The 11,965-nt window shown below is 42.7% G+C and overlaps 1 protein-coding gene across 1 annotated transcript in view; it reads right to left on the bottom strand.

The window, feature by feature from the left end:
• Positions 1–667: 667 nt before the first annotated feature.
• ASZ1 (ankyrin repeat, SAM and basic leucine zipper domain containing 1) overlaps positions 668–11,965 on the bottom strand; it is a 450,104-nt gene continuing 438,806 nt past the window's right edge. Inside the window, exon 13 of the mRNA XM_073619829.1 lies at positions 668–1,331. Within this exon, the coding sequence (XP_073475930.1) occupies positions 1,167–1,331 (165 nt within the window). The 3' untranslated portion in view covers positions 668–1,166. The remainder of the gene's footprint in view (positions 1,332–11,965) is intronic.

Here is an 11,965-nt window from a genome sequence, read left to right as displayed (position 1 = left end):
AGCTCTATCAAGGACAGGCAGGGATACCTGAGGCCAGTGGGAGGAGACTCTGCATGATTGACATCCCAGGGAGTACCTGCATCCCACACCACGTCCAGGGAGGGAAGAGGGCATGTCATCTACTTCCTGATCCAGCGGAGCATGAAGGTAAGGCTCCGGAGACAGATCCTCTTCTCCACCGAAGTGGGGGGGGGGGTGTCGATTTTCCCTTGACAGACTACGACATGGACTGCAGGCACCTGATAGAGATCCTCCTCTCCACTGAAGGGCTGTAGGCCGAGAAATCACTGACACAGACTTTAAGTGCCGGATCATGTATGTCCCTGTGAGACGTTAGCTAAAGGTCTGCATGCGCTTGCTGGCCAGACCCGGGTGACCACTGGATCTAGATTATCCACCCCGTTGCCCAGCCTGGAGATCTCCAAAAGGAAAAAAAATCCTAAAAAAGAAAAAAAAAAAAAAAGAAAAAAAAAAGGGGAACCAGGTCCATACACTAGGCGTAAATAACTCTCACCTATAGCAGCTTTATACCAGCTAAGACTTCCCATGGGCAATGCTACTCATGTAGGCGGCGCTATAAAACCCCATTGTCAAAACATAGAAGAGCTGTGTCCTTCAATGGTCTTAAGAGAAATTACTTTTTCTTTTACATATATCTCAAAGACTTCAAAATGCAGGATCTTTTTATACTGTATTTGTAATTATTACAAGTAAAGTCTGTGGAAAGCTTTATTTTTACAAAGTGGAAACAATGACACATGCAGTCTTGCAACAAAGGTACAAAGCATAAGTAAATGTTAATTGTAGTACCTACAAGCAACACCACATATCCTATATACAAAAATATTGTATAGTAAATCAATTCCAGAATAAAGCAACATTTTTATTTATTTTAAAAGGAAAGAACACAGAAAAATACCGAACCACAAAAAACAAAAAATTACAGCTTGTGGTAGGTTATGAAAATGTTGATTCATTTTCAAAAGACAGCTTATGTGATAGCAGGTGAATCTAAATAGGACATATAAAATATAGAAGCATAGTGTGCTATACAATCTTGAAGCTTGGTGTACTGCTATATCATTAAAAAAAAATTAAAATTAAATTCTTTAACAGAAAACACTTGCCATACCTCACTAAAAGGAATATTTTGTAAACTTATGCCATTACTGGGTAGCGTTTCTTCTTACAAATACTGAAACAATTGAGATAACAAACCCCACACCAAACATTGTCAGTGTGGTCCTCTTTAGGAATCTGCTCCACCTCCAACTTTGTTGTTCTTCCAATGGGGGCACACGGCATAGATTACTCTTTTGGTTATTCTGAAACTGAAAGAAAGGCCATAAAAGATCAAAAAATCCACACAGCATTATTTAAATATAGCAGATTATTGTAAACAAATAAAACCGACTGCAAAAAAGCACCTAAAAAGTGAAGAAAATGACTAAGAATTCTGTATAATTTCTCAATACACAACAATAATTTGCAAAGAATCATCTTTTAAAAATAAAAGCAAAGAATGCAGGTGCCTACTCTAGTTCTAAATCCTGTAACCTAACTTGCATCACAAAAAATTAGACTAGATGAAAAAGCAGGACCCATCCTAAATGCAGCAGTACCAAGCAACTTCTTAGTATTTCACTGCTAAAGAAAAGATTACTGCCCAGGAAAAATCTAAAGGGTGGGAAAGTTGCAATCCACTTTCAATCTAAATAGCATCTTAGACCTCTCTACACTGACCCGACATTCATTTGAAGACATCGGTGTTCATCTATAGGAGTAAAGGCGCTTTCTAATGTTACTCATCTACCGACACCTGATGATGGAAAAACCTAGGCATTAAGACTGTTGGCTGTATACCACCCCAGATTGCTCATCCTTGGAAACTTCAGTGCCTCGGTTGATGAGAAGCAATCTTAATTTGGACAAGAACTTTTTTGAATCATGATAGCACTGGGAATTATTCAAGAAATATCTTCTGTTGTGCACACACAAAGCCATTCACTTAACCTTTTTTCCTATTTGAGACTCAAAAACTTAATTAAAACTCTTTCATCTAACACAAACTGTAAAGAGAAACTTGCTAAATATTATCAATTAAGACGGAGGTCTTGACAAAGGAGAACCTTTGAACTGTGTCCTGAAGGAGATTTTGGATAAGGTATGTCACCAGAACACCAACAAGCCTGTTTCAAAACAGAAAAAATCTAGAATAGAAAAGCAATGCTTCGAAGCTGTGCAGGGACCCTTCCTCAGACATGATAAACCGTAAACAATGCAAACAAAGAAATCACCCACCAATAATAAAGAGGACCTCCCCATGCTCTGGATTCCATTTCCCCTCATAAATAGTGTAAAACATTATTTGTATTAGCAAATAGAACAATATCTAATTCATCTATGCAATTTTAACATAACAGACACAGTTAACATGTGCAATTCAAGTATGTTAGCATTTAAAAGTACAGCTTATGTCTGGTTCAATATGGATGTGCATTAACAAGGAAGGTTAATACATGCACAGAGTTGTAACAAGTGCATCCAAGCAAGCATGTGTGCATGCACATTATCATTAGTATTATAGGACCATCAAACAAACTACGTTGTTCACATCTACAGGGGTACAGCATACCAATGTGTTCATGCCATGTATTGTTCCATGCAATTCTCAGACAGTAAAAAGAATAGCGAGAACGGAGAAAATGGGGGGAAAAAAAAACGAACCAGAAGAAACAGAAAATTGCTGTAAACATACCCATGTCAAACTCGGGTGAATGTGCTGTAAATGATAAAATTGGATAACTAGATTCTATCCGAAGAGTATATATTGCATCCTGATAATGAGCATATAATACGGTAATACTTAGTTGGCAGATTCCTTAAGTTTTATAACAGGAGACCAGTCACAACGAAGGAGGTAATAGTAAGGAAAGAAAAAGTAGACAGAATAAAAGCGATTCAGAAAGGGGCATGGCTTGGACATCTTCCTCAGGGGGGACATGGAGCAGCCCCCTGAGGAAGATATGAATTTCCCTTGTATCGTCACACGTAGAGGAGGGAACAGGACGGTGCAGGAAGCAGCTGGTCTGCTTTACAGAGAGCAGACATATGACTTCAACCAAAAGCCAGCGTTTTAAGGCACATTACAGATTGGTGTACTTAATGCACCTAACCCATGTGAGTAGCCTGTACTGGGGCTTTTTTGTTTGTACAATAACGCTCTAAATTGAGCGGCCATTGCCTGAGGGTGGGGAGCACCTGAGTGTGGACATTGCAACACGTTTCCACGTTTTTATGAAGTCACCATTATACCTTAAGGACACCAATAAGGACTATATACCGATTATGTTGGACTGATCTGCGTTTGATTAGAACGTCCCTGTTATATGCACTATAGCACTTTATGATTCACGTTTGTGGCACCATATATATAACTTTTATTAGTTTGCTTATTATTTTGTCTGTGGAATGTGACACTTAACACAGAATTTATCATTACAGCAATCAAAAACTCTATATACAGCTTTGGAATATATTATATTTTTTGTTAGTTTATCACGGTTCTTATTATTATTTTTTCATTATTGTAAAGTTGGCACTTATTATATAAAAATATTTGTTGGAACTAATGTTAGGAGATAGCGCAGCATAGTAATTTTCTATTTATAAGGATTCATTATCTTTAGATTTTTTTCTAGTGAGCATGCCAGAGGGGCATGATCTTTCTTTGCTTTTGTTTTGTCTACTACTCCCCCGGGCAGTTCTAGCTTTCTAATATACGAGGAGCTAACACAAACTGGACAGCGAATGTCTGATCACGTTCCCCCCATAGGAATGTATCTTTTAGGTACAGGCCCTGTTAACCACTTCAGCCCTGGAAGAATTTACCCCCTTCCTGACCGGGCCATTTTTTTGCGATACGGCACTGCGCCGCTTTAACTCACAATTGCGCAGTCATGCAAAGCTGTACCCAAACAAAATTGACATCCTTTTTTCCCACAGATAGCTTTCTTTTGGTGGTATTTGATCACCTCTGCAGTTTTTATTTTTTTACGCTATAAACAAAAAAGACGGACAATTTTTAAAGATAAAGCATTATTTTTTACTTTTTGCTATAATAAATATCCCCAAAAATATATATATAAAAAACAATATTTCTTCCTCAGTTTAGGCCAATATGTATTCTTTTTTTTTTGTAAAAAATAAAAAAAATAAAAAAAACACAATAAGCGAATATTGGTTTGCGCAAAAGTTATAGCCTCTAAAAAATAGGGGATAGATTTATGGCATTTTTATTATTATTTTTTTTTTTTTTTACTAGTAATGGCGGCGATCTGCGATTTTTATCAGGACTGCAACTTTACGGCGGACAGATGGGACACTTGACACTTATACAGCGAGCAATGCTATAAATAGCCACTGATTACCGTATAAATGTCATGGGCAGGGAAGGTGTTAACACTAGGGGGCGATCGAAGTGTTAATTGTGTTACCTAGGGAGTGATTCTAACTTGGGGAGATGGGACCAATCGTTGTTCCTAAGCATTAGGAACAGATCGCTCTCCTCACCCCTGACATAACAGAGATCTGTCTGTTTACACCGACAGATCTCCGTTCTCAGGAGCAATCGCAAGCATGGTCGCCGGCCACGCGCACGAGCTCCTACACCGCGCGCCCTATACTCAAAGCACCTGCCATACAGCTACAGCGATTCACGCAGGAGTGAAGTTGTGCCACCGTCAATTGACAGCAGGCGGTCAGCAAGCGGTTAAGGGCATTAAGCCTCAGCCAGGTGGCCTTCCCCTGCCGGGTGGGCGCCGGGGTTAGGCATGCAGCTGACCTCGAACCCAGAGGGGCCTCTGATGGGTCTCATTACTGGTTCAAATTGTTTTCCCTTCATGTTTTGTTTCTATATTTATCCTACTACTCTTTGTCTTACCTCTAGGACTTGGTTCTATTGCTATTCACACCTGGGTCAACTTTCAAGCGGTTTTGCTTGAATTTGCTGCCGCTGAAATGGTATGGTTATGGTTAAAAGGTAGTGTCATATAATGTTCGAGGTTTGTGCTCTCCACATAAGCATACTAAACTGTGGCTTGAACTGAAGCGACTGGGGGCTCAGGTACTATTTCTGCAGGAAACCAACTTCATGGATAGCTCAATTCCCAAATTGCCCACCCACCTTTATTCTCAGTGGAATCTGAGAACTTCCCCAAAGCTGAAGTCATGGTTACGCTTTTGCTATTCATAAGAACTGTCCGTTCCTACCTACTAACCAATACATTGACCCGCAAGGACATTACGTGTTCTTGAAAGGCAGGATTATGGGATAGGTTTACATGTTTGCGACATTGTATGCCCCAAATACACAACAGCTCTCGTTTGCCGATAAGGTCTTAGAAAGCTTGGCTACTTTTTGCGAGGGCAGATTGGTCTTGGGCAGAGACTTTAATGTGAGTCCTGACCCGACTTTGGACCTTTCGGTAGGCCGCTTAACACACTCCTATGCTTTTCTGCTGCATTTTCATAGATCCCTTCAGGACCACACGGTTGACTGCTGGTGGGCTCTGCAGGCTTCAGAAAAAAACTATAGCCATTATTCTAGCATGCACGGGGTATACACACATATTGATCTGTTGCTGACTGATCAAACCTGCTGATAGACTCCACTATAGAACAGATCACCATCTGTGATCATGCCCCGGTGACCCTTTTGCTGGCTTTACCGTCTAAGTCGACTGGAGCTTGGTCATGGAGGCTAAGTGAGAACCTGTTAGATGACATATGGGTGGTTGCAGGAGTAGATGAGACTTTGTCCCTCTACTTTGTTGAAAATGCCAATGGGAAAGTTGATGATGGTATAATATGGGAGGTCCATAAAGCAGTAATCAGGGGGTCCCTTATTGCGTGGGATTCTAAGCTAACGGAGGATAGAAGCGGATTTCCAGCTGGTCCTTAGGGCGCTGCAACAAGCTGAATTGAAACAAACTGCGGACCCGGATGTGCTCAGACACCTGACAGAATTGCGCGTGCTCTTTTCTATACTGTTAGACTGACATATTAGTCGACTGCTGCGTTCTGTAGCTCACAGATATTATGAGCATGGCAACAAGTGTGGCAGAATGCTGGATCGGGCACTCCAGAAACGTTGCATGTCCTCACATGTTCACAAGCTACGTTCTCCTTCTGGAGACATGGTATAGCATACGTCAAAAATCACATAGCTGTTTCACGACTATTACGCAGCCCTATATAACCTAAACACAAATACTACTTCAACCAAAGTGGCACAAAAAAAACATGCATAGAGTCTCATCTCTCCTCCTCCGGCTTCCCCAACCTATTCTCCGAGCAGCAGGCAGACTTGGAGCTCCCTATCTCTACTGAAGAGTTCCCGGCTACTGTTCGGTCTCTCCCTAACGGGAAAAGCCTGAGCCCAGGTGGTTTCTCAAAAGCTTACTACTTGAAATTCTTCAAGCAGCTTCAAACCCGTACATTTTTCAATTCTCTTGCTACTAATGGGCGCTTCTTCGCAGGGGGCCTCGCTGGCACACATCTTGGTTCTCCCGAAGGGAGAGACCATACCCTCCTGAAGAGCTACCGTCTGATTTCATTACTGAATACGGACTTGAAGATTTTTGCGAAGATCCTTGCTAACCGCCTAAAACACCTACTTCCCACAATAGTCTACCCTGATCAGACAGGTTTCATAGTGGGTCGGGAGGCACATGGTAATTCCATCAGAGCTCTCCAGCTCATTCACTAGGCCCATACCTGCGATCTGCCTCCTTATTTGATTATTTCCACTGATGCTGAGAAGGCTTTTGATCGCGTGGACTGGGATTTCCTCAACGCTGTATTGGTAAGGCTGAGTATAGGTCCACATACGAAGCATTGGATCTTGGCGTTATAAGTCTCCTCGACGGCTCAGATTAAGGTGAACGGGGGATTATCACCTGTATTCCCTATTCGGAATGGGACGAGGCAGGGGTGTCCACTTTCACCCGTTATTTGCTTTGGTCTTAGACCCACTGCTTCGGAAAATAAGAGCTAATCCGAACATCAGGGGGGGTTCCGGTTGGCCACTTGGAACATAAGCTGTCGGGGTATGTCGACGATGTTTTATTTCACGTTTTGGATCCCACTGTCTCCTTGCCAAACCTGATTTAGAAATTATCAGCGTATAGCCAGGTGTCAAATTTTTGGATTAATTACACTAAGTCAGAGATTCTACCAATCACAGTTCCTTCGGCACCAGCTTCAGCCCTGAAAGGGGCTTTCCCCTTTACTATGCGATACTTGGGTATACACCTCACTGATAATCTAAACACCCTATACACTTACAATTACACCCCCTTGCTTAACAAAATTCGCCAAGATTTACAAACTTGGGACAAAGACCTTTACATGGATGGGTCGCACAAATATCATTAAAATGACAATATTACCCCATGTATTATTCCTCCTGCAGATGGTACCCATCCCCCTGCCTACCTGATTTTTTTAGGAAGCTTCGTAGCCTTTTTGTCGGGTTTGAGTGGAGGCAGGAAGCCAAGAATAGCCATGGCGATTTTGCAGCGGTCCAAGCGAAATGGGGGTCTGAGTCTACCTAATATTTCTCAATACTACAGAGCAATAGCGCTACAACGTATCCTCAACTAGAGATTTCATCAGACTTCAAAGCTGTGGGTATAATTGGGAAAGGTTATGGCGGGTCGGAATCTGTCATATGCCCCGTGGGTTCCAAAGGAGGACAGGGGCCGTTCTGCTTGGGTTTTCCCCTGACCACCCATGTGTTGAAGGTCTGGGATAGAATGAATAGATCCCTAGCTTAGCTCCTCCAACTTCACTGCTGCCCCCGGATTGTGGCTTTCACTGGTTCCCCCCTGGTGAGCAGCTGTCCTCCTTTGGATCCTGAGTGAATGATGCCATTCACAACTTGGCACGTTTTGTGCAGGGTCATTCTGTGATACCACTTACCAGTGGCGCCGCCCCCTCTCTCTTGCCACCCCCCTCTAGCACCATAGACTCATGCATTGCATGAATCCATCTTTGGCTGCCGCTGCCACCCCCTATTCAGGCGCCTGGCCCCTCTTTGGGCGCAGGGTGCCTGAATTACAGCGATGGGGTGTTTTTGAAGGACCTGATTAAAGCCATAGGCTGTAATGTGTTGGAAAAGCGAATATTCGGCTTTCCTAACACTAAACCGCTGCTCCGCCAATCAGGTGCTCCGATCTATTACCCATCACCTAATTGGCTGAAACTAAAGGGGGCCACCCATAGCAGAGGACGGGAAGAGTGGACGGGAGAAGACATTCAAGGAGCTGTCCCACCGAGACAGGCAAGTGCAGATGGCGGGAGGCACACTGGCAGCATTTGATAAGGCACAGTGGCGGCAATTGATTGATGGCACAGTGCCTGCGTTTTATGGGGCACAGTGGCTGTGTTTGATGGGCACAGTGGCTGCGTTTGATGGGCACAGTGGCTGCGATTGATGGTACAGTGAGGCAATTGATGTTTTTTTTTTTCAGAATTTTTTAGTTTGTTTGCGCCCCCCAAAAAAATTTGAGCACCAGCTGCCACTTACTAATCTTAGAGAATGCTATGGTAGCTTCCCCTTTGATTTCTGGACACCGTCGACTTGCCAATTTTGTCGCAACACATCGTGAGTCACAGATCAGGTCTACTCTTACGGAGTTTGAACGCTTATGGGCTGAGCAGGGTCCACTGCCTCAAATGATATCTGCCCTCTATAAATTGCTTGAGGCGACTAAGTCTAGTTCTAAACTGTACTTCATCAAAGAATGGGAACATGATCTCCAGTGTGAGTTTACCAATGAACAACTGAATCATTTATATTATTTGACAGACTCTAGGCTCAGTGGAATCTGCAGTGGATATAAAAAAGTCTACACACCCCTGTTGTCAGGTTTCTGTAATGTAAAAAAAAGTGACAAACCCTTACAAACCCTCAGGGATTCAACTGTAGTTTAACGACCTTTGAGGACTACTGTCTCAATGAAGGGACACTACTGCATGTTTTATCCAAGACTTATTCCCTATTAGTTACCCCCCGGAGCCACTGAATCTCCCATTCTTGCAAAAATGGGAGACAGACCTACACCGCTCATTCTCGGACCACCAAAAAATACTTATTCTTAGATTTTCGTTTAAGTCATCGATCTGTACCAAAATACAGGAAACTAATTATAAAATATTAACAAGGTGGTATCACACACATCTTCTGAATAAGTACTATCCAAACACCTCAGATCGTTGCTGGAGGTGCCAGACAGACAGGGGAACGCTCCTTTGGTCCTGCCCCAGACTGAAACATTTCTGGACGGAAGTCCGGAGGGTCACTCAGAAGTTCACGGAACATGAGATACCTGACGATCTGGCCTTCTTGCTTCTCCATGTGTCCACCATCACTGCAAAAATCTACCAAAAATCAGTTGTGTCACCTGCTGAATGCTGCCAAATTCTGCATTCCCCCACTATGGAAACTAGAGGCGCCACCAGCTATTGCGAGCTGGATGCGCAAAGTGGAGGAAACAAAAATGATTGAAGACCCGATTGCCACGACACAGAATACACAGGACAAACACTCCAAACCATGGAGACTTTGGAATATGTTCATATTGTTCGATGACAGGCTTACCTTATTAGGATCATAAAACACCCCCTTCTGTCCGTTGAATACGCCCAGTCTTCTGTGTGGAGCCATATTTGCCGAGAACCTCCACCCCCTCTTCCCCCAGCCCTCACTACCCCTTTCTCTCCCACCTCCTATTCTTTCCGACCCCTATCTTGCCTCCTCCACCCTTATCTTACCTTTAAGTCTGCTACTATACATTTTCCTTCTAATTTTAGTTATAAGAAAAATAGCCATGGGTTTGGGCAGCCTACGGTAACAGTCCGACGATAACATTTACAGTTACCAGTTTCATGTGTCAGCAGACAAAGTCTATTAGATAAAAACAACTGTTATTTCTATGTGAATTTCATATGCTTTCGATAGTCATTGTTCTTGTTAGATATTTCACGTTTGGGATTCAGAAATGCTCATGTATGTATATCAACGTAATTTTTTTGGGCTCTGCCCCCCCGGCGCTTTAATAAAAATTTATATTTGGAAAAAAAAAACGCGACAAAGATAAATCATTTCAAAACTTTTTCCACCTTTATTTGTGACCTATAAATTGTACAACTTAGTTTAACAACAAACTGAAATATTTTAGGGGGGGGGGGGAGTAAAAATAAATAAACTAAAATAATATGGATTGCATAAGTGTGCACACCCTTAAACAAATACTTTGTTGAAGCATCTTTTGGTTTTATTACAGCAATCAGTCTTTTTCGGTATAAGCCTATAGCAGCATGGCAGGAAGTTGACTCCCCTATATAACCCCTCCTCCTTCCAGGAGTCCTCAGTTTTTGTAGCCAAGCAATATAAGCAATATAAGCAATATACTCTCACCCCATAAAACAGAGGGGCGGGAGCTCTGTGTCCTATGATGTACTCCAAGAAAAGGATTTTTACAGGTAAGCGGTTTTAAAAAAATCCTATTTTCTTTATCGTACATCATAGGACACAGAGCCTCAAGTAATTACTTAGTGGGACGTCCCATAGCAATGCTACTTGAAGGGAGGGACACACAACCCGTAGAGCACCCCCCGACCTTGAGGAATTATACTGCTGCCTGCAGCACACTGCGCCCGAAGGCAATATCATTCCATCTTACATCTACTTGATAAAATTTTGTAAATGTATGTACTGAAGACCAAGTCGCGGCCTTGCAGATCTGAGACATGGAGGCCTGGTGACGCACTGCCCAAGAAGCACCAACCGCTCTGGTAGAGTGCTCCTTAACTTGAAAAGGGGGAATCGTTCCCTTTAAATCATAAGTTTGAATTGTAACTTGCCGCATCCACTTAGCCACAGTGGATTTCGACGCTGCCTGTCCTTTTTTAGGACCCTCTGGCAGAATAAATAAGACATCAGTCTTACGAATCTGAGCAGTTTTCTTTAAATAGATCTTCACTGCTCTCACCACATCAAGACAATGTAGTGACTTTTCTTCCTTGGAACATGATTTAGGAAAAAACGATGGCAGGACAAGATCTTCATTCAGATGAAAGTCTGAAACCACTTTTGACAAAAATCCTGGACGAGGGCTAACACCACTCTGTCCTCATGAATAGTAAAATATGGCTCTTTACAGGAAAGAGCAGCCAATTCTGAAACCCTCCTTGCTGAGGATATAGGAACCAAAAATATCAGCTTCCTAGTCAGGACTAAGGGGACATGCTGTAATGGTTCAAATGGCATTTTTTGTAACACTGACAAAACTAAATTCAAGTCCCAAGGGCTCCGCATCACTCCTTGCATGAAACCCCAGACTAAAGAATGCATAGCAAGTGGTCTTTGAAATAAAATTGATAAGGCTGAGACTTGGCCCTTAATAGTACTTAGGGCCAACTTCATCTCTACACCCAATTGTAGAAAGGCAAGAATTCTGCCTTTCCAGACTCTAATATATAGCGCTAGAAGCTGGCTTCCTAGCATTAAAGTAGAAATAACTACCCTGGAAAACCCACGTTTTTTCAGAATGTGGGTCTCAATAGCCAGGCCGTTAAATTTAGCGTTCGTAAGGTAGGATGGAATATCAGCCCTGTTGATAGCAGGTCTGGCCTTAGTGGGAGGACCTCCTCTGCCATCTTTACGATCTCTGCATACCATGACCTTCTGGGCCATGCTGGTGCTACCAGTATTAACAACTTTCTTTCCAGCCTGATCCTGCAAAGAAGTCGAGGTAGCAAATGAATCGGGGGAAATGCATAGATCAGTGAAAACTGATCCCATGGGGTCACCAACGCATCTGTTCCATATGTGAGTGGGTCTCTTGTCCTGGACACAAAATTGACTAGCTTCGTGTTGAACCTGGACGCTAGAAGGTCT

This window comes from Aquarana catesbeiana, linkage group LG03 (genome assembly GCF_042186555.1).
Source record: "Aquarana catesbeiana isolate 2022-GZ linkage group LG03, ASM4218655v1, whole genome shotgun sequence".
Taxonomy (NCBI): domain Eukaryota; kingdom Metazoa; phylum Chordata; class Amphibia; order Anura; family Ranidae; genus Aquarana; species Aquarana catesbeiana.
The sequence above is the reverse complement of the archived record's forward strand: the minus strand, read 5'-3'. Positions and strand labels throughout refer to the sequence as shown.